General features: G+C 40.9%; 2 protein-coding genes and 1 pseudogene across 3 annotated transcripts; 1 reads left to right on the top strand and 2 right to left on the bottom strand.

Annotated features, from left to right (window-relative positions):
• Positions 1-50: 50 nt before the first annotated feature.
• On the bottom strand, positions 51-14,063 carry ATP5PB (ATP synthase peripheral stalk-membrane subunit b). Its single transcript, XM_059081980.2, has 7 exons — positions 13,684-14,063; positions 13,371-13,407; positions 9,537-9,682; positions 6,825-6,988; positions 6,309-6,434; positions 1,365-1,544; positions 51-301 (listed from the first exon to the last, which is right to left on the bottom strand). Exons 1-7 carry the CDS (start codon positions 13,721-13,723, stop codon positions 224-226), a joined length of 771 nt encoding a protein of 256 aa, XP_058937963.1. The 5' UTR covers positions 13,724-14,063; the 3' UTR covers positions 51-223.
• WDR77 (WD repeat domain 77) lies at positions 13,874-22,491 on the top strand. Of its 2 annotated transcripts, XM_059081919.2 has the most exons (11): positions 13,884-14,203; positions 14,465-14,650; positions 15,436-15,577; positions 15,856-15,905; positions 18,502-18,572; positions 18,707-18,761; positions 19,228-19,299; positions 19,857-19,965; positions 20,506-20,574; positions 21,155-21,230; positions 21,286-21,441. In XM_059081919.2, the coding sequence occupies exons 1-11, from the start codon at positions 14,089-14,091 to the stop codon at positions 21,346-21,348; spliced, it is 1,008 nt and encodes a 335-aa protein (XP_058937902.1). In that variant the 5' UTR covers positions 13,884-14,088; the 3' UTR covers positions 21,349-21,441. The 2 variants fall into 2 exon arrangements, with proteins under 2 accessions (XP_058937891.1, XP_058937902.1); XM_059081908.2 differs by having other exon boundaries at positions 13,874-14,203; positions 21,155-22,491.
• Positions 22,492-24,657: 2,166 nt separating this feature from the next.
• LOC131767067 (NEDD8-conjugating enzyme UBE2F-like) lies at positions 24,658-25,186 on the bottom strand (annotated as a pseudogene).
• Between the last annotated feature and the right edge of the window lie 2,297 nt (positions 25,187-27,483).

The raw sequence follows: 27,483 nt of genomic DNA, 5'->3' as shown, positions 1-27,483 counted from the left end.
TGATCAAGGAACAACTCAAAATGCCGAGCAAGAAGGATGAGAGAAACATCTTACTGGCCAATACATTGTTTTAATTCTCTCATTATATGAAACTCAAACTTTTCATTTTTAGGAAAGGGTAACTAACTTCAGTAGAGACCAATACAGAAGGATTTTGTCACATAGACTAGTTTTCATTTAGTCAGTCAACTGTTTCTAGCTGTCTCAATTGGGACAGATGCATTTACAGAGCTGGCTGTGCTTGAGCCTTCTTTGCGAGCAGCTTTAGATCTGCAATGCACTTGGCAATTGTCTCCTTCTCCTGTGATAAGGAAAGATAAAGGTGGTTAGACCTTTTCAAATCATGGAAGGGTATAAACACTGTAATTTTAAAGGATACCTCCTATAAGAGGTTCCTCGGAATCTCAAGATGCATTACTGGCTTAATATTATAGACTACAAAAAGTTATTTAATTATTTAACATGGGGGAGATGCAAAATTTATTTTAAGCAAATGCAGGGAATTTAAAGTCCCCTGGCTCATAGCTTTTATGAGTGAAACCTGTTTAGAGGTTGAAGCCAGATACTCCTGTAACCAACCATATGCCACTGATGTTAGGTTTTACAGCTAACAGTTGCTTGAAAAAGACCAACCTAACAAACATTAGTAACAGAGAAATGTTAAGAAAGAATAAAAATAACTTTTAGTCTCTTTTGTATACTTTTGTCTTTTCAAGTTTCTTAAGTAAGTATATCACTTTTATGTAAAAGACAGTTTATTTTAAAAAACCCAAGGCATTAAATGTTGACAGACCGTTTTTCGTCCTGCATGGTTATGCAGAAAATGACCAGAAAAGCCTAAGTATACTATAAATCTAAGAAAGAAGAAATCAAGTCAAAAGTAAATAAAGAACATAAGATTTAAAAAGGAAATCACATTTAGGTAAAAAATAGAAAACATTTCTGTTCAAGACCAATGAATTAAGTGGCTGGGAAGAGGAAACGGCATGGAATGGAAACCACGGGATTATTCAGAAAATGGAAGAGGCTCAGAAGTAACTTGTCCAGCCTCTGTTTTACAGAGAAATGAAATATGTTGTTTAATATTTCCCAAATGTTGGAACTTGAATATAGGTCTGTTCAATGAGTGTTCTCAACCATCTTTCCACTCTTTTTGAACCATGAGGTGAGAGACCCTTTGGAAGCCAAACTTTGAGGAGGGAGGCAACCTACCAAGGCAGTTGTACAGCATCTTCTAGGTTACCACTAACCAGAAAAGTGAACCAGGACCACCTCAATGTCTCTAGGCTAAAGACTCCTTACCAGCTATTTTTATCCTGTCAGAGATATCTATACAACTCCAGAAGCTTCAAAACATCACGTACCTGCTGTGCAGAGATGCTCTGTACCACGTTCTTCTCCACCCAGTTTATCATGTGCTCTTGTTCCTTTTGACGCATCATATTCTGCACAGAGATGTGATAGTCCAGGCGACTCTTTACCTCCCTGTATACTCTATGCAGCCGTTCCCGGTAAGTAACTTCCAAGGCCATGGCAATGTTATTCTGAAGCAAAATTAAGAAGTGACGAAAACTGTTTGCACAGTTAAAGGATCACTTCCATTCTGAGGATTCTGCCTATTAGAATACCCATCATTACCTGTATTTTATGCAAAATTCATTTGTTTAATATGAATAGGTAACACATGCATGTGGTAGAAAAATGCTAATAGCATATAGTAAAAATATATTTAAAAGTATATGCAGTAAAAAATAAGTGTCCTCCAGCCCCTCCATAGGCTACCATCTTCCTCTATTTCTTGTATTCTCTCCCAGAAATATTTAATGAACAAAACATAGGTATATGTACACACATGAACATCACTTTTACTGATTATGACACAAAGACCCACCTTAATTTTAAAAGTTACATTAGATTCTACTATTTTGGTGTCTCATAATCCATAATTTATTTAAGCTCTATTAATAGATTAGGTTGCTTCCAATTCTTTAACAAATAATGCTGCTGTGTATATTGTATATGTCTTTGCACTTATGTGTGAATACTTGCTGGGTCAAATAATAGCTAATAACTGTTGAGTACCTACTATATTCTAAACACTGTGTGTCTATTCAATTAAATCTTGAAATCACACTGTGGGATAGTTACTATTATTATATTCATTTTACAGTGAGGAAGAAACTGAGGCAGATGCTAAGGAATTTGTCCAAGGTTATAGAGCAAATGAACTGTGAAGCCAGGACCTGACTACAAGGAGTCAGGCTAAGCCCATGCTCTTAAAGATCCATTTTAACTTGTGATTAACACTGTCCAATTTCACAGAAAAGTCGTACTGCTTCATACCCTCACCAGCAACACAAATGCTTGTTACTCTAAACCCTGACCAATGGTGTTTATAAAACATTTTGCTCTCGACTATTCTGATAAAAATATCAATTTTAATTGTCATTATCTAAGGAGAAGATTTACATATTTAGAAGCCATTTATATTTACTTATATCTTTATAAATTGTTCATGTCTTACACCTAGTTTTCTACTGGGATGTTCGTCTATCCTAAGGTAACTACCATCTTGTGTCACATGGAATGCATGTATTCTTCCTAGTTTGTCTCAACTTTGTTTATGGTAACTTCTACATGTAAAACTTACATTTTTAATGAGATCAACTTAATTTTTCCTCTTATAGTTCCTGGATTTTTAAAAATTGAAGTATAACTGACATACAATATTACATTAATTTCAGGTATACAAACACAATGATTCGGTATTTGCATATATTGTGAAATGATCACCACAAAGGGTATAGTTAACATACATCACCACACAAGTTTCTGTATTTTGTTGTCTTTATTAAAGGCTTTGCCATTCCAAGGGTATTGTATTGTTTTTCATGTTCCCTTTTTCTACTTTTATGGTTTCATTTCTTATCTAAAGATCTTTAATTCATTTAAATTTGTTTTGGTATAAGGCAAAAAGGAGGAAAACAACTCTGTATCTACAAAGACACCCATCTGTCTTTCCCCTCTAAGATGAAAATGCCACTGATCTAAACTACCTTATGCATTTAGGTCTATCTCTAGACCCTCTCTCTCAAGTGCTGTGCCAATCTTTCTATTCATGTAGTATGCCAAGCTATTTAAAGTTCCTTTATAATTTTGAACTTTAATATTTGGTAGGACTGTTCATTACTTCTCTTTTTCAGAATACTCCTGAATATTTTTTTACTTTTTCTAGTAATAATCAATTTGTTCAAGTCCCAATACCCCCTACCCCTAGTCTATTAGTATTTTCTTTCTAGGAATGTGTAAAATTTAGAGATTAAAGTAGGGAGAATTTGATATCCTTATATTACTGAGTCTAGGTTCTTAGAACCTTATACCTCACAAGCATTTCACATTTTTCAAAGTAAAAAGACTGTACATTTCTAGGTAAGTTTACTCCTAGGCATCTCTTCCTAAATGGTTTACCTGTTTCTCGTTTATTTTCTAACTGACTGATATTTGTATACAGAAGGCTACTGATTTTGTTTATTAGATATTAATTTTGTACCCAGATACTTTACTGAATATGCTTATGGTTTTAAGAGTTACATTGATTCTCTCAGGTTTCTGAGGTATATAATCAGGTAATCTATATAAGTAAGGATAACTTTATGTTTTCTAATTTTTATACTTCTTATTTCTTTCTCTTCTCTAATATCAGCTACTACTGCCAGAATAACATTGAATTAGTAATGGTGACAGGTATATTGTCATCTTCTAGTCTGTAATGAGAATCCTCATAGGTCTGCCTGTTTTATATAAAGGCTTGAGATATTAATCTCAAGTAGGCCCTTAATACTTCTAGGTACATTTTTTTTTTTTTTTTTGGTCCATTCACTCTCCTGTTCTTTCTCCTGAAATCTCTAGTATATCTCCTCGACTACTTTCCTTTTCAACAAACGACCTACCTTCTTCCTATTTCACTGAGAAAAAGGAAACAAAGAACTTCGCAAACTCCTACCACCATATAATCTACCTGGACCCATACTCACATACTTTGCCTTCCTTTCTTTAACTATGGCTGAACTGTCTCTGCTCTTCAAGCCAACCCTTCCACCTGTGTATTCTAAACCCTCTGGCCTACTGAAGGACATTGCTCCAGCAAATTCCTCCCTACTCCCACCCCTTTCTTGCATCAATTTTCTCTCTCTACTAATTTCTATCAGATGCTAACATGTAATTATACTTTCCATCTTTTAAAAAAAATCTCTCTTGATTACTACATCCTACCTTCTGAGCTACTGAGTAATTTCTTTGCCCACCAATACAGTAAAACTTCACAATTTTGACAGTGATCTATACTCAGACTCCAATTTCTTTTTTTCCATTTTTTTTTCCTTCAACTTACTCAAATAGCCCTTACCAAGGTCACCAACCTCCATGTTGCTAAATCCTATGCCAAACTCTTAGACCCTTACTACTTGACCATAAGTAGGGCAACTACAAACTAAAATAATCCTTGTTTCCTCCAGTTGTTTTCCTTCATGTTCCAGTCTTACAGCTGTGCCTCTTGTAAGCTCATGATTCCCTCATCTCCAGTCTGGAATTCTCCCCAGTGATTCCAGACTCATATACCTAATGGTCTACCTAACAACTGTATTTGGCTAACTCATTGGCATTTCGAACCAATGCATACAAGATTGAAGACTACTTTCAACAAGGCCATCAGAGTCGCCCTTCAAGACACGAGCGAGATCGTTATCACTCCTCTGCCTAAAAGATTCAATGACTTTCTCTCTCATTCTGAGTACAAGTCAAAGTTCTCACAGAAGCCTGTAAGACTTTACATGACCTAGCCTTTGGCCACTCTCTGCCTCGCTTCCTTTTACCTTCCTCCTCACCCATTCCATTTCAGCTACAGTGGCTTCCTTACTTTTCCTTGTCTATACCAAGCAAGCTTCCAGGATTAGGGCCCTTGCAATTGTTCTTCCCTCTGCCTGGAATACTATTTCCTCAGAAATCCACACAGCCTGAACCATCACTTCGACAGTTCTCTGTTCAAATATCACATTAGAAGCCTTTCTAGACTGCCCAATAAAAACAGTAACTCTCTTCTTCTAAAATCTCTTTTCCTTTAACATAAGTGCATTATTCTACATGTACTTCACACCAGGTGACATTCACATCTGCTTAATTATTTTTCTCCTGTCCTTCTCTCAACCCCTGGCTAGGAGAGAGACCCCAGGAAGGCAGACTTTGTTTTGCACTCTGCTGTGTTCCCAGAACCTTGTTTTGACCAGTGTCCACACATAAAATATACCTATTAAATAAATATAAATTTTAATGACTATCACTTGAATCTTATAAAAAAGCTACATCTTCAAAAGCCAGATTTTGTTTGTGCATACATAGTTTCTATGAGGCAGGAAGCATTTAGATTGTAACCAAAATCTGCACAGAAAGATATTTTAAAAATTTCTGACGATTTCAAAAATTTATGTGCTTAAGAATCTCTCAGAATCCTATTTAAAAAAATACAGACTCTTGGATAGCTCCTAACAAAGGTTCTAATCTCACAGGTCTTGGAATGGGCCCAAAAATTTGCATCAAAGATGACTGATACACATGGTACCGAGACTACACTAGGAAACACTGGCCCAGACCCTTAATATTTCAGATACTTATTTTACCTTAGCACCTAATTTTCATTTCATAGGTGTTTCTATACATAAAATTTTAATATAAGCTCATCTCACTTTAAATATCAGGCATAAAGTACTGGGCTCAAAGTAAAGAACAACAAAATGCTTGAATACATTCCTGAAGTTCTTTTAGAAAGTAAATATTTTAGAATCTAATTATGCTTTTATCACGGTAAAAAGCTCTCCTGCCATCTGAATCTGCTTTGTGAATTTGGAATGTAAGGTATCAGATTTTCTTATAGCAAGTATGTTAAGTAAGACTTTCTTATAGCGAGCACATATGAAATGCACAGCATGTATTTCACCTACTGTATTTTACAATGAATGCCATTTTTTAATCTGCTATAACTTAATGAATTATTTTCCCTCTGTGTGGATTCAAAGTGTGTCTTTTTAGACTTTTTACTCTTTCTAGTTTTAGAGTAATAATTCTAGTTATTTTTCTACTTGATAGGTCCACTGAATAGTTAACAGCTGTAACTGTTTAGACCTCCACCCAAATATTCTCTTTTCTAAACAAAATATTCTCAACCTATCCAACTATTCCTCGTAAGACTCTAATTTTTTGTGTTAAATGCACACAAATGAGTAACTTCACTTGCCTTAGAAAGTTCTGAAACCTACCCTCTGGACATCAAAAAGGTAATGGCGCTTTTGAACCAGTGCCTGCTCTGACTTCTCCAGATCAATTGCATCTTGGATTTGTTTGATGGAAGCCTGTTTCACTTCTTCCAGTTGGGCAATTTTTTGCTGCAAATTATGATATTTACAACAAAGATCAGCGAAAGTACCAAAGGTAATAAAAAACAAGTTTCATTTTATGCTTCCTTGAAGTCATACCCCTGATTTATGAAAACACCCACACATAGGGAGAACTATACAAATCCTTAAAGAGTTGCCCAAAATAGCTATGCAGTATCTTGTTGAATGAACAAAACTATGGAAAAGCTGGAGAAAGTTTGGTAGATTTTTAAAACTTGATCTCAAGTTAGTAATAACATTAACACTTATAATTGAAATCATTATAATCAAATTCATTTCTATATGCTCTGCCCCTATCATTCATACCAAAACCATCACTTGATGGCTTTGACACGACTACTACGGTCTAAAATGGGAAATAAGCTTTATAGTTCTTACCTCATTGAGTTTATCAGCAAATTCCCCAACAGAGGCACCATATTTTTTAATTACATAGATAAGCACCCCTATTGTTGAAATGGCAGAGCAGGTCTCTGCAGTTATCACATATATTTCTTTGGAGAGTAAATATAAGATAAGCCCAGTTCCGAGCACGTAGGGTCCTAAAAGAAGAAAAAGTTATTTTCTATGTCTGAAAGGGGAAGACAGAGATACTTCCCCATTTAATTCGTTGAAGGCAAAGTTAATAATGATATTAAATAATCAGATTCAAAGACGGAACACTAGATGAGAACCAGTATGGTAGGGTTGCAAGAACAAGGATCTGGACCCATGGAAATCTGACTCTGCAGCTTATAAAACAGTGAGCAATATAGATGAACTCTGAGCTTAGTTTCCTTAACTGTAATATGCAAATAGTACCTTCTTCATAGGGTTGATGAAACTGAGAAATAATGTATATTAAGTATCTGGTACAATTGCTCAACAAACAGGAAGTATTTTATAAAGATGTCACGTTACTTCCAGAAGTAATTTGTGCAGCAAAATATACCATTTATTGAGTGGGGACATTGGTCAGAATAAATTTTATCCACTCTTGCCTACTTACTGAATAGGAACCTGACACTGGAAATAAGCAAACAAAACAGATACAACTATGAAGCAGCATGTATGTAAAAGAACTAAATAACAGGATTCTCAATTTCTGTAGCGTCTTATTATAATGCTTCAAATATAGCCATCTTTTTCTTTAACCAGGCCATGAATTCTGAAAGGACACAAACCATAAGGTACATTTCTTTAGGATTTTCCTCTATGCCTCATTAGATGCTAGGTAAGGTCAAAGCAGGTCTTTGGGGAAGCAGTTTACAATGTTTTTGAGCAATACAGGTACCAAAGGATGTTAGGATATACTATGAGAATAAAAGGGTTACATTCTCAAATATATTTTACCCAGTTTCCCATACAAAGTTTCAACAGTTCATTATTCTAAAAAAATTTGCCTTCAATGTATAAATTTTAAATGTGAATTTATAACAAAGGTCTATCATAGGTAGCATTTTTATCAGCTATGGAGGTCTGAGGAAATTAATGTTTCTTGCAATTTTAGTTACAGAAATGCTATCTTAGGCCACTCTCTGGAGAGATTAAAAAAAAAAATCTTTGGTTTTCTATGTTTCATGGTCATAGCAATATTTGGGTACAGCAAGAGAGACAGTGCGTGTAGTAGAAAGAACACTAAACTTAACTGTAGAACCTGTGTTTAAGTTCAACTCAGTCACTAAAGAGAGAATAAATCTCAGCAAATTCTTTGTTTTCTAGTTCTGGGTAATAAAAATGTCTCCATAGGGCTTCCCTGGTGGCACACTGGTTGAGAATCCACCTGCCAATGCAGGGGACACTGGGTTCGAGCCCTGGTCTGAGAAGATCCCACATGCCGCGGAACAACTAAGCCCGTGAGCCACAACTATTGGGCCTGTGCTCTAGAGCCCGCGGAGCCACAACTACTGAGCCTGTGTGTCTAGAGCCTGTGCTCCGCAACGAGAGAAGCCGCCGCAGTGAGAAGCTGGCGTACCGCAACAAGGAGTAGTCCCTGCTCTCCACAACTAGAGAAAGCCTGCACACAGTAATGAAGACCCAATGCAGCCAAAAATAAATAAATAAAATTATTATTAAAAAAAAGTCTTCATAGAACTGTTGTACAGATTAAATAGTGAAAGCATATTGTATTATAAAAATGTAAGGTTTCAATACAGTTTATGCCTTTTTATTTATTTTAAATAAAATTATTTATTTATTTATTTATTTGGCTGCGTTGGGTCTTCGTTGCTGTGCATGGGCTTTCCCTAGTTGCGGCACACAGGCTTCTCACTGCAGTGGCTTCTCTTGTTGCGGAGCAGGGGCTCTAGGCATGCGGGCTTCAGTAGCCGTGGCTCGTGGGCTCTAGAGTGCAGGCTCGGCAGTTGTGGCACACAGGCTTAGTTGCTCCGTGGCATGTGAGATCTTCCCGGACCAGGTCTCGAACCTGTGTCCCCTGCATTGGCAGGAGGATTCTTAACCACTGTGCCACCAGGGAAGTCCCCATGCCTTTTTAAAAGAAAAAAAATCTGATAAATATGGTCCAGCTTCTTTCATAATTATACATACAACACATAGTCTCTATTGCCTTACCTGGCTTTATTTTAATCCATAGCTCTTTCTATCACTACCTGACAGTGTATTACACAGTTACTCAATTTTGGTTTTTTTTGGCCGCTCTGTGCGGCTTGCAGGATCTTAGTTCCTTGACCAGGGATGGAAGCCGGGCCCCTGCAGTGAAAGCACCTAACCACTGGACCACCAGGGAATTCCCCAGTTACTCATTGTCTTATTGTCTATCCTACAAAAGAATGTATATTTCACGATGGCAGGGACTTTAGTTCACCACTGTATGCCTAGAACAGTGCCTAGCATACAGCAGGCAGTCAATAAATTTGGTGTAACAGAAATGGAGACAATGTTATAAAATCAAGTTAAAATCCCAAACAAATTTATTCCAAAGACAAGTTAAAGCAACCAATTCTTATATTGAATCACTTCCACATTTTACTTTTAAAAACAGCTGACTTGATTTTTCTGGTACATGTGGAAGAGGTTAAGAGGCCACTAAAACGCTAGATTAACATAAACCATACCACTAAACATACTATCAAACACTGGGCAAATGCTCACCTGTTACACCAGTTTTAGGATAAAGGAACTGGAAAAATTCCTCAGGGATCAGCCCAAAACGAACTTTTCCTCCATATTCAGGAAGAGGTGGTACAGGGGCAAGACTTGGCTGCCCTTTGTGAAAGATCCTTGTTGCCTGCAATCCCCTACAGGTAGGAATTACACAAATTTAAAGCCTATTCTTTAAAGAGAACGCAATGTATGAACAACTGTAGAAAAGAACAAATAGGGATGAGGATTGAGGCTGTTTCCCACTGTCTTAATGGGAACAGAACAGACCAAGAACAGGAAAGTTAGGGTCCCATAATTAGCTGTGTGATAAGGGGAAACAACTTACTTAAAGCTGTATGTAACCTTCTACCCAATACTAGAATCCCTTCTGTTAAGTCTCACGGGTCATCTGTCTAGCACTTTATATGTCTATTACCAGCAATGAATTATGTAAGAACATAGACTCTGCAGCCGGACTATCTGGGTTCAAATTTTAATTTATGCTTTTGTAGTCTCTGATTTCTCTAAAGTAAAGTGGGAACAAAGAATATGACCTTAGAGGGTTGTTGTGAGGATTAACTGAGTTAATAAATGTAAAGTATATAGAATGGTGCTTGGCATATGGTAAAGTTTCATGTAAGTGGTTAGCTATTACATGTCCACTGTGTTGTGAGCTCCGATGGCAAGAACTTTGACCTTTTTGAATATTCTCTGTATTGGAGTGCTAAATAACCACTAAGTGAAACATGCTTTTTCAGTGTTGGATAGCTCTAACTATATACATCCTTGAAACCTCTATCCATTGGTTCTAATATTATTTTTCTATGTAAGATAACACTCACGTATCTGGGTTAAACATCTCAGTCCCTTACAATCCTGACTGTCCGCAAGCAGCAAACTGGTTTTGTTTACAAAAATGAAGTATACAGAACTGAACATAATACTGAACTGAAATATAGCTTGACTAATTCATTCAACCTATAAACATCAATACATATTGAGAACTTGCCATTGCCATTATTGGGCTTGAACCACTGTACTATTATCATGGATTTGTGAACTATTCTTGTCTTTAAAGTAGCCTAAGATTGCATTTGTAGCAGTTACAGCATACTGGTACGTAAGATTCTGATGAAATAAAATCCTCTAGCCTTTTCATATCTGCTGTCGAGCTAAATCTCCTTCAAATTCTAAGTATGTTTTTGTCACTCACCTCCCCTCTCTTTTATCTCCTTGCAATGTAAGAGTTTACATTATTTCATTGATTACTATTCACTGCTTGTCTTTTGAATATTATTTCTGCTTCCCAATGTATTGAGTTACCTCACCAACTTCTGAAATCTGAGAATCATGCTCAAGATTCTTTCATTTTAATCAGGGTTTCTAAACCTCAGCACTATTGACATTTTGAACTATTGACAACTCTTTGTTGTGGAAGGCTGTTCTGTCCACTTAAGAGTAATTAGGAGTATCCCTGTGGCCTTTGTACACCAGATGCCAGTAGCATCCCCCCTCCTACCCAGTGGTTGACAACCAAAAATGTCTCCAGACATTGCCAAAAGTCCCTTGGAGGGCAAAACTGCCCCAGGTTGAGAACCACTGACTTAAATCATAGCACTAAAGAACTTGCTTTAGGGAAACACAAATCCTCTCCCTAACTGGCTGTCTCAGTTCAAGCCCCCATCTACTCCTGCCTAAACAAGTAAGCAATCCAAAATCTGTTCTCTTGGCTTCTCCTCAAATACCCCTTGAACCTAGCCCCCTCCCTGCTGCTTTCAAAGTTTTTAAAATGCAAATTTGACTTTAAAACTCTTCAACAGGCTCTCTCCTGCCCACAGAAATCAAACTACTTATTACAGCATACGTGATTCAGCACCTGTCAAATTTTATATCCTCATCTTCCTTCATTCTCCTACTCTCCAGCCATATGGAATTACTTAGCTTTCAAAAACCAAAAAAAAAAAAAACCCAAAAAACATACCTCATGCTGCTCCTTCTGCCTGGTATTAACTTTCAGTTAATGACTGCCAAGACAAACCAGCCTTCAGAACATCTTGAGTATATCCTTTATAAAGGCCTTCCAATCTTGGATTGACAATTACTCACTCAACGAAACATTTACTGACTTTCTACTTATATTAGGCATCGGGAGTATAGCAATAAGCAGACAAAGTCCCAGCCTCTGACATTCTAGTGGGGGTCTGGGAAGTGTGAGTGTATAGGTCCATATACAATTTCAGACAGCTGTAACTTCCATGAAGAAAAATAGGTGAAGGAAGGGGCTAAGGAGCAATGGAGTGGGGGAAAGGCTTTCTTGGTAGATCAGATGACGTTTGAGCCAATGACCTGGGGAAAAGAGAGAAGAGCAAGTACAAAGATCCTGAGGCAACAATAAGCTTGGCAGTTTTCAGAGGAATAGCAAGAAGGCCAGTAAGGCTAGAGAATGAGCTAAAAAGAGAATGTAAGAAGGTAAATCAAGAGGTAGGATGGGGTCAACTCATGTTGAACTTTCTGTGTTATCGTAAGTTTGGATTTTATTTCAAGTGGGACGGGCAGCTCTAGAGGGTTTTGCAGGGGAAGGGTGGGGGGACTGACATAATTCCTGTGGCTACTGTGAGGATGGCCTGTAATGGGACAAGAATATAGATTCAAGGAGACTAGTTAGGAGACAACTGAAATAGCCTAGGTGAAACGTGATGGTGGTTAACACTCCAGTGGTAGTGGTAGTGAAAGAAGTGGTCAGAGTCTGGATATAATCTGGAGAAAGAGCCTTACTTATGTATTAGACATGAAATGTGAAAGAGAAATCAAGGATGCTCCTTGCATTTTGTATATATATTTATTACCTATATTACAAATATTTACTTGTCTATATGGAATCTTTCTTCTCTGAGAAGTTGGAAGCAGCCAATTATAGCCTCACTTTATTGCTTATACAAAAATTACAGACAAACCAAAGCCACTTTTTCAAGCTACAGGATTGTTATCAAATTTTGCAAGATTTAGGACTAAGTCTGGAAGTAAAAAGAGAAATCCCAAAGAAAACTGACATGTTTTATGAAATATCAGTAACACCTTCTAATGTTTACTAATATTTACTTGGTACATACTATGTACCAAGCACTGTTTTTAGGGTTCCCAGGAATTAATTCCCTTAATCTTCACAATCCATAATGTACTATTCTATTTTGCAGAAGGGGAAATTAAGGTTCCACAGTAAGGTCCCACTTGTAAGTGGAGGAGCCCGGTGTACCCTCTTTCAGCTTTGGAATCCTCACTGTAAACTACTACTTTATAGCTGCCTCCTCTGGTAGACTGTGCGTGAGGTCCACGAAGGCAGGTACTTAACCTTACTCATTTTTGTATGTTCGGTTATGTGGGTAGCAAGATAAATATTTACTGAAACGACAAATAATTTCTCTGACCTGACAGTAAAAGTTGGAATCTAGGAGACAGATTAAAAACAATATGCTTCATTGTTTTATTTAACAAAACTTGTCCTCGGGTATGCAATCTAGGGTATGCAATCTAGTAACCCCGACTAGGGATGCCGCAGCTGTGTCTAGCTGAAGGTCACAAGGGAGAGGGGCGGGGCTTAGGGGACACCAAAACCAGTTTCTAGTTTAGTTAGAACACATCACTTCTTCTCTTAACCTTTGCTATTAGGTGACACAACGGTGTTCCAGGCAGTAACAGGAGCACACATGTTTGAGTAAGACTTGAAACGTTCCAAAATAACCTAAAGAAAGGTAATTACCGGCCTGAAACTAAATGCAGACTACTCAGAAGTCAAACAGGTGATAAAACAAGGACAAAACGGAGTACTACACTCCTTACACTTACCCTGGACCGAGGAGAGCTGCGTTCTTCAGAGAGGGAGCTACAAATACACAAGGCACAGGTTAGCAAAATCACGGTGAAATCTGGTTTGCCCCTTCCTCGGTCCCCGCGGAGCCCAATCACTAAGGCCGTACGTCCCCCATTCCTATTCCCCGAGACCCCACACTCTTCTTTTGAGCAGCACTAATCAACTCTCTACTCAGGCCCAAATCTCGCTGCGCCTTTCACCCCCTTTCCTCCCACCCGCTCCAAGTAACCCTAGACGCGCTGGTTTGCAATCACTCTGCTAGCCCGGACCAGGGTCTGTACCTCTCACCTGCTGCGGTGGCGGCAGAAAGTACCACCCGGGACAGCATTGTCAGAAAACGTCCACACAACACTCTTCGCGCCCCAATGACCGCTACGCGAGACTCCGTCAGGGGCAGAAACAAGATGGTCGCTCACAAGTCTCGCGAGAAGAGAATCTCGTGCCCTTTCCCATCAACTTCCGGTTTAATTTTTTTTTTTTTTTTGGCGATAAGAAGCGCAGAGCACTGTGAGCGGTAAGAGGTTGCACGCTGGAAAGCGGAATGGAATCGTAGAAGCAATTCTCGCGAGATGTAGAGAGGCTGTAGCCTGGCCAGAGGGGCGGAGGCCTATAGAGGGACCACGTGGTGGCTCGCGGAGCTCAGTCTCCGGCGGGCGTCCAGTTTGGGTCTAGGTTGGAGTTGGAATCGTGGAGATGCGGAAGGAAACCCCGCCCCCGCTAGTGCCCCCGGAGGCCCGGGAGTGGAACCTTCCCCCTAATGCGCCGGCCTGTATGGAGCGGCAATTGGAGGCTGCGCGGTACCGGTCGGGTGAGCCTAGGTCCTGGGTCTGGGAGTTCCCTCACCCCACCCCGAATGCCCTTTCCCGGGACTAAACCTTCCAGCCTGCCCCCAGCCCCCCGCTTACCCCGCGTGCCATCCTCACCCCTGCTTCGCGTCGCTGAGCTCAGTCCCCAGCCGTGCTCGGCGTTGCTGGGCTCCGATCCAGACCCGGCCAGCTGGCTGCTGGGCGGTCACCAGGGAGATTAGCCCTTCCACTCCTCACGCGCTGACAACTTGTATCTCCCTTAGATGGGGCGCTTCTGCTCGGGGCTTCTAGCCTGAGTGGCCGCTGCTGGGCTGGCTCCCTCTGGCTTTTCAAGGACCCTTGTGCCGCCCCCAACGAAGGTTTCTGCTCCGCTGGAGTCCAGACGGAGGCCGGAGTGGCTGACCTCACTTGGGTAGGGGACAGAGGTATCCTAGTGGCTTCCGATTCAGGTGAGTCACTTTCTCCTCAACCTTTCAGGTGGGATGGAGACCAGGTGTATAAGTCGGGTTGGGCTCAATTTTTAAAATCCCATACTCAGTTCTTGGGGGAGCTTGAGGGTGTTGGTCCCGAAGGAGAGTAACTGTGTAGGTAGGAAATACCTTTCCCAAGATTCTAAATTGTTTGGTGGAAATTCCTAGCAAAATCCATAACAAAATTAAGAAATTAATTGGAACTATTTTTCTTGTCTGTATCCATCCAACCCCAAACCAAGGATAATCTTGATCTTAAAGGTGATACCGAGGCCAATCTGTGCTCTTTCCATTTCTTCCCATTTTATTCTTAAATGTCTTTATTCTGCTTTCTTTGCCTTGAATGTCAGACTCAGCAATGGAGGCTTTGACATTAAAAAAAAAAAAAGAAATCAGAATATGGACGTTGGCAGGCATTGCATGGAAGGATAAAGGTGGGACATTAAAGATTGAGCCTCTCTGGCGATTGAGCTTGAACACTATATTCAGGGCAGCTATTTGGGGATTTTCTGTACTTAGTCACTGTACAACATATTTTTATGTTATTCGACATATTTTTATTACTCTAAGACATTTATTCAAATTGTTCAACAAATACTTCAGTGTCCAAATAACTGGGAATATTTAACCGTATGGACTGTGTGCTACTCAGATCATTGGGGAGATTTCCTCCTTGTCTCCTGAGAGCTTAGAATCCTAGAAGCGATTGCTCTCTTGGCATAATCCAAGCTTGTTTCCCTCGTCCTCCTCCCCACCCCCAACAGGTGCTGTTGAATTGTGGGAGCTGGATGAGAATGAGACACTAATTGTCAGCAAGTTCTGCAAGTATGAGCACGATGACATCGTGTCTACAGTCAGTGTCCTAAGCTCTGGCATGCAAGCTGTCAGTGGTAGCAAAGACTTCTGGTGGGTCCCTCCTCTCATCGCTCCTGTTTCTGGGCCTCCTTTGGGTGTCTTTAGCATCATATTAGCCTCATTAAATAATGTTTTGGGCTCATTATAAGAGCCCAGTGACTAATTATGACATGCCTGTAAGGTTTTCTTAGAGATTTTTGCAATCCATCGTAAAAGTAGGCTGTACCAGAAGTCCAGTAGGCAAAGACATAGGATGTTCTTATTTGAACACGTGTTTTTATGTAGGTAGTGTAGGTCAAATTAAGTCTCTGTTTCCTTTTGCTTCTTAGCATCAAAGTTTGGGACCTTGCTCAGCAGATGATTCTGAACTCATACCGAGGTGAGTGCATGTTCTTTCCTTTTCAGTCCTGGCCTTGGCTGTTTTGTTTTTATTCTCCCCTTTGTGCTCTTTGAACTTTGCTTGCGCGTTAGTGATATCAATTCTTTGCTCTTCTGCCTGGTAGTGTATTTCTTCCAAAACTATGGTCAGGCTCCAATGTCGATTCTAGCCCTTTTCATAATTTCCCTATTTTTTTTTTTTATTGACAGCCTCACCACCTTCTTGGTCACCTGAGGCTGAAAATCCCAGTCCTCTTCCACTCCTCCTGTTTCCCACTATCAGTTGGTCCCCAAGTTCTTTGGAGTCTTTTTCCATTTCATCAGTGACCTTCCATTCCATTTCTTACGCTCCCATTTACTTTCAGTCTTTGTCTTATACAGACGGTGGCACTCATCTCATTGTTCTACCTGTAATCTTCAGTCTTTCATTGGTTTCTTGTGGCTTGCAGGTTAAAATCTCATGTTCATGTCCTGGCATTCAAGCCTTTTTACTGTCACCCCTTCAAGCATACCATGCTATCTAAACCCGATCACAGTAGATCTTTGGCATTCTCCAAGTATAAACCCTGATACTTGTGAACCTTGAACTTTTGAATATTCACCTCCATAAAATCTCATTTTTTTGGTGAGAGCCATCACTTTCTATTAATGTTCCTTTTTCTGTTCACTTTCATTAGCAGCACTAGCAGTTGACTTTATTTTGGGAGCCATTCCTCATGAAGATACCAAATCTTAATGAAGATAATGTATAGAGCGTTAATGTGTGTGTGGCTAAGAGATGTAGATATGGGTGATCACTGGTTTCCCCAGTGACTAAGTGCCTTTCTCTGCCAGTTCTAACTTCAAAGTGCGTGATTCAGATGTGTTTTGCTGGTCAATGCTAAATAACTCTTTTTCAGCACTTGTTCCTTTCAGCCTTTTTAATTAGTTATTTGTGTTTATTCTTATTCTCCCCACTGATTCCAAATTCCTTGAGGGCAGAGGAACCACATATTTTTTTCATCTTTTGTACTCCCCCATGGTGTTTGTCCCAAAGCTTTGCTTTTTTCAAGTGAGCAATATATTCCTTTTCCTTGTGTTGGCTTTTCATGGATTCTATGGAAGGTAGTTTGAGCCCACACTTCTGTCTCAGGGCAGAGCCACATTCAGACTATCTCAGAAAGTCTGGTTAAATCACTTTGGAGAAGGTGGTTTCCACAGCCTGTAATTAACATTTAGCAGAGACCTTTAACATTTTTATCATGTATCCCTAAAAGAATTTTGAAAAACTGTACCTCTCACACATTTTAAAATTAGTATCTAATTTAAATTTAACTAGTTGCAAAGAAAGTTAAATCTGGCCATGTCATTTATTGTACAATTTTATAAAATATGTTTATCAAAATTTTGGATTTGCAGATTAAGCTCACTTTAACTTATGTAAAACATCTACCAGATAACCTAACTGCCAAAAACCATATGCACTGTTAAGCCAGTTGGCCAAGTGAGACTTAACTTTCAGTCAGAAAAAGTCTGACTTCATTTTTAAATTCAGATAAGATTATGAGATGTCCTTATGACAACCACCTGTCATATGTTTCAAAATTCTCATTATTAAAGAGAAGAGATGAGTCACAGAACCACACTTGTGTTTGTGGTGTGGCTGAGAAAGGCCAGCCTCCTTCACAGAATTTTACGCAGGTGCTCTTTCTTTGTCTCAGGAAAAGCCCCCCTTTTTTTTTGTTTTTTGTTTTTTTAAAGAAGATGTTGGGGGTAGGAGTTTTATTAATTAATTAATTTATTTTTGCTGTGTTGGGTCTTCCTTTCTGTGCGAGGGCTTTCTCCAGTTGTGGCAAGTGGGGGCCACTCTTCATCGCGGTGCGCGGGCCTCTCACTGTCGCGGCCTCTCCTGTTGCGGAGCACAGGCTCCAGACGTGCAGGCTCAGTAGTTGCGGCTCACGGGCCCAGTTGCTCCGTGGCATGTGGGATCCTCCCAGACCAGGGCTTGAACCCATGTCCCCTGCATTAGCAGGCAGATTCTCAACCACTGCGCCACGAGGGAAGCCCGCCCCTTTTGTTTTATACCTTAGGTTTTTATACTCCTGAGCATCGTGGTAAGGTTTGGGGTGGGTGAGAGGTGTATATTTCTTCTACACATGGGAGAAGGGTGACTGTGAGAGTAGAGGTCAGCACTGCTGGCAGATTATAGGCAGCTTCTCAGTTCAATATGGAAGAAGAACATTGGAGAAATTCCCTTAAAACTCTCAGTGTCCAGAACTCCCTCAGAAGTCTTTGTATGCTAACTGGAGGCATGTGTGCTACTGCTATTCTAGGATGTCTTTACTGTAAATTCCTCTCCTGTTCTTATTCAGCATTTAATTTATCTTTCATGTCTTTAGTGATTCATTTTTCTCCAAGCCTTTTGAGTTTTTATAATGATATCAACATTTCCTCTTAGGTTTCATCTAATCCAAAAATCTCACAGAATTTGTTAATTTGCATCATGAGACTACGCCTGTTTCTCACACCCTCCCTCCTACCCCTTCATAGTGTCTGGGCTGCTTGATAGTAATGCCTGCATCTTCTCTGTCTTATTTCTTGTTCTGTCTCCTTTACAGCTCACTCTGGGCAGGTCACCTGTGTTGCTGCCTCTCCCCACAAGGATTCTGTGTTTCTTTCATGCGGTGAGGTGAGATAATCTCTTTTTCCCTTCCCACCTCCTAACCGCACTCAGACCCTTTAGACCTAAGTCTAGTGTGGAGGGCTTCTGGCCAGCAGCTGCTTCTTTGGATTGTGCAGCCCTTTTTCTGTTCCTTCTTTTAGGACAATAGAATTTTACTGTGGGATACCCGCTGTCCTAAGCCAGCATCACAGATGGGTGAGTCTGAGAGCCAGTGGTGAGAGAGTGATACTGGGAACCCACCTGGAAGTCCTTGGCCAGAGTCAGAGGCAAAGCAGCCAGATGCCCAGTCAGTGACACAAGTGACAATGTTGTTTTCTTCCCACTAAAGTTCTGCTGACCCCATTTCATGCAGTGGGCCCCAAGAGGAAGGGCTAGTTACCGGGTGGGTCATTTACATTTCCTGGATGGGTGAACAAAGGGGCCAGAGTTGTTCTCTTCATGCTTTGTTTTGAAACTGGCCCATGACTCACGTCTGGAAAGGGCAGGAGGCTGATGGGTAGATGTAGGTTGTGAGGGTCAAAGATGAGGACAGGACTGCCTTAGCAGGGCTTGGGAAACTGAATAAAGGTGCTCCTGGGATTTCGAGTGACTTCGCCTGAGAAGCTTCGGCTCCGAGCTGGGCTTGGAGTCTTGTTCCAGACCCCTCTTCTCCCCTTTGCAGGCTGTGGTGCCTCTGGCTACCTTCCCGCCTCCCTGGCTTGGCATCCTCAGCAGAGTGAAGTCTTTGTCTTTGGTAAGGCAGCATGTCGAACTGTGTGTTGACTCTGGGAAGGGGAGGATGAGCGAGAGAGCTGACTCCATAATTCGAGACTCTGGCTGCTCAGTCTCATCAGCACACTTGGGCGCAAGGTGAATTATATTAATGGGGGTGTAGGGAGGTGGGATGATCCAAAAGTGGTTTTAGTTTAGCTTTGGAGAACATGATGATTTTTGTCCTAGTAGATTTGATTCCTGACTCTTGGCTGTGGCTCTTGTATTCATGGCTGGAAGTCAGTGGGCCGCAAAGCAAGTGGATTGCTACACGGGGAATACGGTTGTATAGTAGGGACAGTTGCATTAACATGGTGATGTGGCTGTGTGTATGGTGACATAGTTTATGATAACAATTATGTTATCCATTAACTTAATTTCCACAACCCCCAAATGACTAGTTATTCCTACTTTACCAAAGAGGAAACTTGCTCAGAGTGGTTAACTTGTTCAAGATGGGGACCTAGCATTCAAATCAGATCTGGCTGAGTCCAAAGCCCATGTTCGTAATCTCTGTGATGTACTCTCTCTTTCCTTCAGGTGATGAGAATGGGACTGTCTCCCTTGTGGACACCAAGAGTGCAAGCTGTGCCCTCAGCTCAGCTGTGCACTCCCAGTGTGTCACTGGGCTGGTGTTCTCCCCGCACAGGTACTGTTGTTTGTCGTCAAGGGCCTGGTGGTTATGAATAGGAAGAATGAGGGGGTTGCTTGTGTCGGCATAGCATTAGCTGATTGGGTAGCTCCTTAAAGCAGGCACTGTTGTAGCTGAGGTTTTGGAATGTGAAAGATCTCTTAAGACTGTAGTCCATTTTTGGGGTTGTATGGTCTCTGACTGCAAATGGCTAAAATATGGTCTTGTTCCTGCTCAACACCCAGAATGATTAATACCGTAGACTTGTAGGGCTGTGTGGTTGGATAGCCTGTGTTTGTGGATCATCACTGAAGCTACAGGGAGGGACTAAATGGGATGGTTAGTTGACAGGACGGCTGTCAACCCAGACTTTGCTCCGTTTTCCTCATCTTTCCTTGGAACTTGTACCTAGACTTGAGTGGTAGCCAGGCCTTAACCCAAAGTGGGGATCAAGGCACCTTCTGTGATCATTTAAGGTGGGCTTTGGGGACTGCCCAGTCAGCTTTTGTCTTGAGACCCACGGGCTTTATGTTTCCAAACCCCCTCCTTCTCTCCTAGTACTCCCTTCCTGGCCTCTGTCAGTGAAGACTGCTCCCTTGCTGTGCTGGACTCAGGCCTTTCTGAGCTGTAAGTGTGACGTGGAACCCTGTGATCAGGAATCAGGGAGGGGAGCAGCAGGTGGCTGGGTCCTTTTTCTCTTTGGAAAACTGGGTTGTCTCTCTCAAGGAGACTTGGTGATGGAAGCAGGCCGACTGCTGACTGTCTCCCTGTGCTGGGGGCAGACTCACAGCCAGCTCTGTCCCTGGTAGAGGAGGAATGTGGTGGTGGGTGTGATTTCTGAGCCTGGCATTCCGGCTGACTCCCAGAAAGACAGTCTACCCTTTTCACACAAACCTCATGTAGGAAATGCAACCTGCTATAGGGTGAAAGGCACCAGACAGAAGATCTGATTGTGCTTCCTTCTTTGACATGAGATGCTGTCTGATACTGGCTCATATCACCACCCGTGGTCTAGCTATCATTTCTTCTATGAAAATAGGGCCTTAGATTGGATGCTGAAGTCTTCTGTGGGTAGCTACACCACTATGCTGGTGACTAGGCCATATATATGGTGAAGTGTGCCCTGGGTGTGTTGGGTCTCTTCTTTCCATTTCTGCTTTTTCCTCTGTCTCTTACTATGCCCACACTTTTCTTTGTTCTCTTGTAGGTTTAGAAGCCGATCCCACAGAGACTTTGTGAGAGATGCTACTTGGTCCCCGCTCAATCACTCCCTTCTTACCACAGTGGGCTGGGACCATCAGGTCATCCACCATATCGTGCCCACAGAACCTCTCCCAGAGCCTGGACCTAAGAGTGTTGCTGAGTAGATTGGATTTCAGACAAAAAGCAAATCCCCAATGAGTATCCACTCCCTTTGCCCCTTCCCTCTCAGTTTGTGAGACAACACAGGAGCCTTTTACAGTATGTTGGTACACCACATCTGTGCAGTTAATAGGCATTGTCTCTCAGCCTGGGGTAGGCTGGATTCTGGGGTCCTGTAGCCAGGGAAGAAAAACTTCCTTGAACATGGATATGTATGTATCTGAGTGTGTATGTAGATAAATAGTTTTTGTTGATGGGGGGAATAAACATCCATCCCACATCTTTCCCAAGGCCCAATCCCCATTCCCCACCCCCCCACCTGCCCCAAAGTTAACAGAAGGTTTTATGCTTCCCACGTAGTTCTGCATGAGGAATTGGCCATGTCTGTATGGGGTATGGGATGTGGGCATTCCTGGATTCTTGGAAGCAGCTCATAGAGATAGGAGCAATTTTATTTTTTTATAGAGCTTAATTTACCTTTGTCATGGGCAGTGCTTCCATTCACATCCAGCCCAGCTCACCTTGAGGAAGAGCCAGGACACTCACCACAGTTTTGCACATCCCTTGTTATTAAACTGAGCCAGAAGTCCAGTTTCTGGCTGAATAAGAAGTTTGACTGGTACCTGTGTAATGCCCCACCCCACCCCCGACCCCCATGGAGTTGTGTATATGAGAGATGAGTGTATTTCTGTCATAGATGCCATAGAAGAGTTTCAGGATGGAGAGCTTAAAGGCATTTCAGTTAAAAACTGACACAAACTTGCATAGGAATGTCTGCCACTTTCCCACCTGAAAACAGTCTGGGGCCTGACCTTTTTTGCCTCTGGGCCCCTGTCTCTGGATATAGGAAGCCTGAATGCTATTTTGGGGGACTCTGAAAATTTTAAATACGGCATCAGAGAAAGAATCGGAAGTACCGGTCAGTGAAATAAAAAGTTGATTCATTGTTGGCTTGTCTTTTGAAGCATGTATGTTATGTGCAGTTAGACATACCACTCATGTGAGTCATCAGGGTATCTCTTATAGCCTATTACTTTTTTGTGTGCTTCCCCAGCCCCCTAGAGTAGCTAGTTGGAACTTAAGGTAAATATTTGGTTACTTGGTTGGTGGCTACTGCCACTTAGAAGTTATGGATCGATTACTGATTGTATTGAAACTAAATTAAATCAGTTATGTACTTTTGTGCTTTGCAAGTTTTGTTTAGCTAAAATATCATGAAACTGGGGCAGTTTCACGGGCACAGTATTTGTAAGTAAAGCTTCTGTGTTTCACCCTTGCTGAGCATGAGCTCTGTTCTCACAATTACCCTGGAGTAAAAACATGGGAATTTGTTGTCATATGATCTAGCTGTCGGGTTTGGGGGGAGGTGGAATTGAAGCCCTCACTGTTCCTAAGTGTAACTTCTTGTGAGGTAATAGGATGTGTTGGTAGAAACACTTAAGTTCTTCCCAGCGGTAAAAGCTTAAAATTTGTGATCACTTAGAGAAAGTGAGGTAGAGGATGAGGTGGGTAGGAATTAAATTTTCATGGGCATGTTCCTCATGGACTTAAGAATGGTAAAGAGAAAAGTCAGTGAAAGAGATGAGTCCAAGGAAATGAATATAATGTGTCAAGGTGGTTAAAATGACATCAGAGGGCTTCCCTGGTGGCGCAGTGGTTGAGAGTCCGCCTGCCGATGCAGGGGACACGGGTTCGTGCCCCGGTCCGGGAGAATCCCACATGCCGCGGAGCGGCTGGGCCTGTGAGCCATGGCCGCTGAGCCTGCGCGTCCCGAGCCTGTGCTCCGCAAAGGGAGAGGCTGCAGCAGTGAGAGGCCTGTGTACCACAACAAAAAAAATGACATCAGAGAAGGAAAACCTAGAGTTTGAAGAACCATGTTACTTAATGTAAAAAATATTAGTTTAGATTCAGATAGATCTGTGCTGATGCAAGTAATTCACATCTGTTTATGATCCTCACCAAGACATTTGCAAATGTAATCGAAGTCACCGTAGGAATGACCCTCACAATTGTGATTGAATGTGTCTATAACAGAAAAAAAAAGATGGTTCAAAATTGAAGGTGACCTCAAAATAATCAGAAATATAGTATCACATGTAGTGTTGTTTACTGGCCATTGACTTGGGAGTAGTTTCAGTAGAGTGAGCACAGATTTGCTGACCACAGGTGGAAATGGGTTCATTTTGTTTTCTTTGTTTAAAACCATACAAGCATATATTTTGCATTTAATTTCACTGGTTCAAATATCCAAATGCTGGAGTAAGTCCATTTCCCTATCCTCATTGTTCTTACTGTGAAGTCCACTAACCTGACTGACTATATTCCACTGCTGATCTCTGATGCTCAGAACAACAAACACTGAGGTTGGCTCAAGTATTGTTTCAGGTAGCTCCAGACATGAGGCTGGTTCTCCAGGATCTGTCCTGTCCCACAGGATGGTAGGAGGCTGGTCTTTAATTACCAGCTCTATAGGCATTACCTGCTGATCCACAGTTACGTTAAGGCAGCAAAATCACCCAAGCTCTGACTGCTCTGGACTCCCAGCCATGTTTCCTCTGGGCAGCATTATAGAAAGGGCAGGAGATTGGGAGGGTGGGGGTGGGAGGGTCCCTGTAGTTTATTTTTTAATCACTCAGGTACACAGGGCTCCAAAACTCTCTTGCCACATCTAGACCTAAAAGTAAAGGGCTCTGATTTGTAAAATGCAGATTTCTTGTTACATTTGGACAGCATGAACAATGTGCTTTCATATTCTTTGTATTTCCATAGTTGTTTGACTTAACTATCTGCAAACTAAAAGAATAGAAAAAAAAAAGGTTTGTTCCAAACTATACTTACATAAGCATTTCTTTCAGTAAGATATACATCAAATATTTGTATGCATCCTAGGGAAGTTTTAGGGCACCTAAAGAGAACCAACATATGTGAAAGAAGCTGAAAGAATTCATATCAAATCACCATTTGTAGCAACTTTCTTACTGCCAATATCTGGGTCGCACTGAAATTTAGAATCACTTATGCAGGGAACTGATTTTGTTTGTAAAAAGGGTAAGGAAGCTCTAGTCTCTATTTTGATGTAATTAAAATCTCTCAAGAGCATCAGCAGTCTATATAGCTTGATTTTGGAAAAGTAAAGTAAGCAGACCAGTTTTGAGCCCCAAACACATTTTCTTATTGGGTTCTCCATCAAAAATGAGCAGTTGTGGAGTTTTTCATCTTCATTACCTGGTCGTAGGACTAGTGCAATCCAGAGAGTGAAGGAGGTGCAAAGATCAGGACAGGAAGCGTTAACTCATTTTAAGTTGTAGAGACATGTTAAGATACAGTCACTGATCCTAAAATCTTTTATCATCTAGAGTAAGGTTTAATGTAGTCCTCAATGTATTCTGGAAACTCTCCTTGTCTTGTAAATGATGTTCTGCTTCTTCAGTATATAATAGATTGTCAGAATTCAAAAGGTCAGTAAGTAAAGGGTTTCACCCCCAAACACCATCCTTTCAACTATCTGGTGGGAAAGCCAGTGCTACTGGGTGCAAGTTCCTTCAGTGAATGTAGACATTTCATTGTCACTGTGATGTTGGTTGTCAGATTCTGGTATATTTCACTTTGGGAGGCACCATGTTATAAGCATTAGGAACTTCAAACTAAAATTTTCCACTCCAATGGTAACCCTTATCTAGGATCTCAGCTGAAAGGAATGAAGTTTGTTTGAATCAGAAAATGTACTTGACGTGTGTAAGTATATCTGCTTCAAATTCTGCCAGATCTTTAACAAGCAACTTGTCTCTCACAGAAACCCTCTGATTAGGATAGAAACTGGCTAATGTACAGGCCCCTGACCATTATCCAGTGTCAATTTGCCTGGCAGAGTTAGCATTAATGCTACCTTTGACCTTGGAACCTGGAGACACAGGCTGGGTGCCCAACACCATTCCTGGGCCCCTGTTGCAGTCTGTACTTGGCAGGGCCAATGAGGGCCTTGTTTGTTTTTCTTAAGTTGTTTTTTAAAAAACCATTATGGTAAAATATAAAATGTACCACTTTAACCATTTTAAGTGTACAAGTCACTGGCATTAAGTACATTCACATTGTGCAACCACCATCCCTCATTCCAAGTTGAAACTTTGTCCTCATTAAACAATAACTCTCCTTCTCCAAAACCTTGACAACCACCATTCTACTTTCAGGTCTATGAATTTGACTATTCTAGGTACCTCTATGAGTGGAATCGTACAGTGTGCTATGTATCTGGCTTATCATTTGATTTCATAAGGTGTTGACTTGCTCCTCAAAGTGTAGTCTGTGCACCAGCAGCATTGGCATCGCCTGGAACTTGTTAGAAGAGCAGAATGTTCAGACCACCTAAATCAGAGTTTATATTTTCACAACTTCCCCAGTGACTCCTGCATGTTAAAGTTTGAGAAGCATTGGCTTTATCTACTGAGAATTCTAGATGGGTCAGGAACCAGGCAGGGAAGCGACCAGCCATTCAAGAGTGAGCAGCTGTGGTGTATCAGAAGCTTTGGGCATTGTGTGTGGTAGCAAGACAGACATGGTCAGCCCATACTTCGGCAGCTTAGTCTAGAGAGAGAGACAGGAAGGAAATAATGTTTTAGTGCTAGCCAAAAGAAATAAAGATTGCTAAACAGAAGGATGATAGCCAGTCATGAAGAAGTGGTAAATCTTCCCTGATGAAGTGACATTTGGATTGAGTCCTAAAGGTTGGATGTGAGTTAGCTGATGCTTGGGGCTGGGGAAGAATTCCAGATGGAAGTGGCAGTGTGAGAGGCCTGCTGTGGAAGGAGCTTAGAGCTTCGTAGAGAAGGAGGTCACTACAGCTAGGGGTAAATATGGAGTTGGGGGCGCAGGATAAAAGGAGATGAGGTTGGTTGCCGCTGGATGGTGGGTGCTGTGAGCCATGCTGAAGATCTCAAACAGCGAAGTAATGTGTTGGATGTGCTTTTGGAATGGATTCCATTGATGTGCTTTGGAGGGGAGACTATGGAAGCTTAAAGGGGCCTAGATTTTGTTTTGTTTTTTTCTTTGACCTAAGCCACCAGGGTGTAGGCAGCTGAACTAGGCTTGGTCGTTTGGCTACTCCCATCTAGAACTTAAATCTGGAGGCAGTGCAGCAAAGATTCAAAGAATGGGTATCTGGCAATGATGAGTGACAGCCCAGTGGCGACTGCTGGACCAGTCCCAGCAGTGGAACTTTCTAACCAGACTTTCCATGGCAGGACCCCGGCAGTCTTTTTTTTTTATAGTCTTTCTTGGATCCTGACTGTGTTTTAAGACTGATTCTTGATACTGAGTTGTATGAGCTGTTTATAAATTTTGGAAATTAACTTCTTATAGGTCATATCATTTGCAAGTATGTTCTCCCATTCAGTAAGATGTCCTTTCATTTTGTTGATGGTTTCCTTTGCTGTGCAAAAGCTTTTAAGTTTGATTAGGTCCCCTTTGTTTAAGTTTGCTTTTATTTATTTTGCCTTAAGAGAAAGATCTAAAAGTATATTGTTATTTATGTCAAAGAGTGTTCTGCCTGTGTTCTCCTCTAGGAGTTTTATGGTTTCAGGTCTCACATTTAGGTCTTTAATCCATTTTGAGTTTATTTGTATATATGGTGTTAGAGAATGTTTTAATTTCATTCTTTTACATGTAGCTGTCCAGTTTTCCCAGCACCACTTATTGAAGAGACTGTCTTTTCTCCATTGTATATTCTTGCCTCCTTTGTCATAGATTAATTGACAATAAGTGTGTGGGTTTATTTCTGGGATCTCTATCCTGTTCCATTGATTTATGTGTCTGTTTTTTGTGCCAATACCATACTGTTTTGATTAACATAGCTTTGTAGTCAAGCTTTGTAGTATGATTGTGCCGAACATCTGAATTAAGGGAGTGTGATACTTCCAGCTTAGTTGTTTTTTCTCAAGGTTGCTTTGGCAGTTTGGGGTCATTTGTGGTTCCATATAGATTTTAGGATTACTTGTTTTAGTTCTGTGAAAAATGTAATTGGTATTTCGATAGGTATTGCATTAAATCTGTAGATTGCTTTGGGTAGTATGGACATTTTAACAATGTTAATTCTTCTAGTCCAAGAACATGGGATATCTTTCCATTTCTTTGTATCATTTTCAAATTCCTTCATCAGTGTTTTATAGCTTTCAGTGTATA

Source organism: Kogia breviceps, chromosome 1 (genome assembly GCF_026419965.1).
Source record: "Kogia breviceps isolate mKogBre1 chromosome 1, mKogBre1 haplotype 1, whole genome shotgun sequence".
NCBI lineage: Eukaryota > Metazoa > Chordata > Mammalia > Artiodactyla > Physeteridae > Kogia > Kogia breviceps.
Note: the sequence above shows the minus strand (reverse complement) of the source record. Positions and strands in the feature narration are given on the sequence as shown.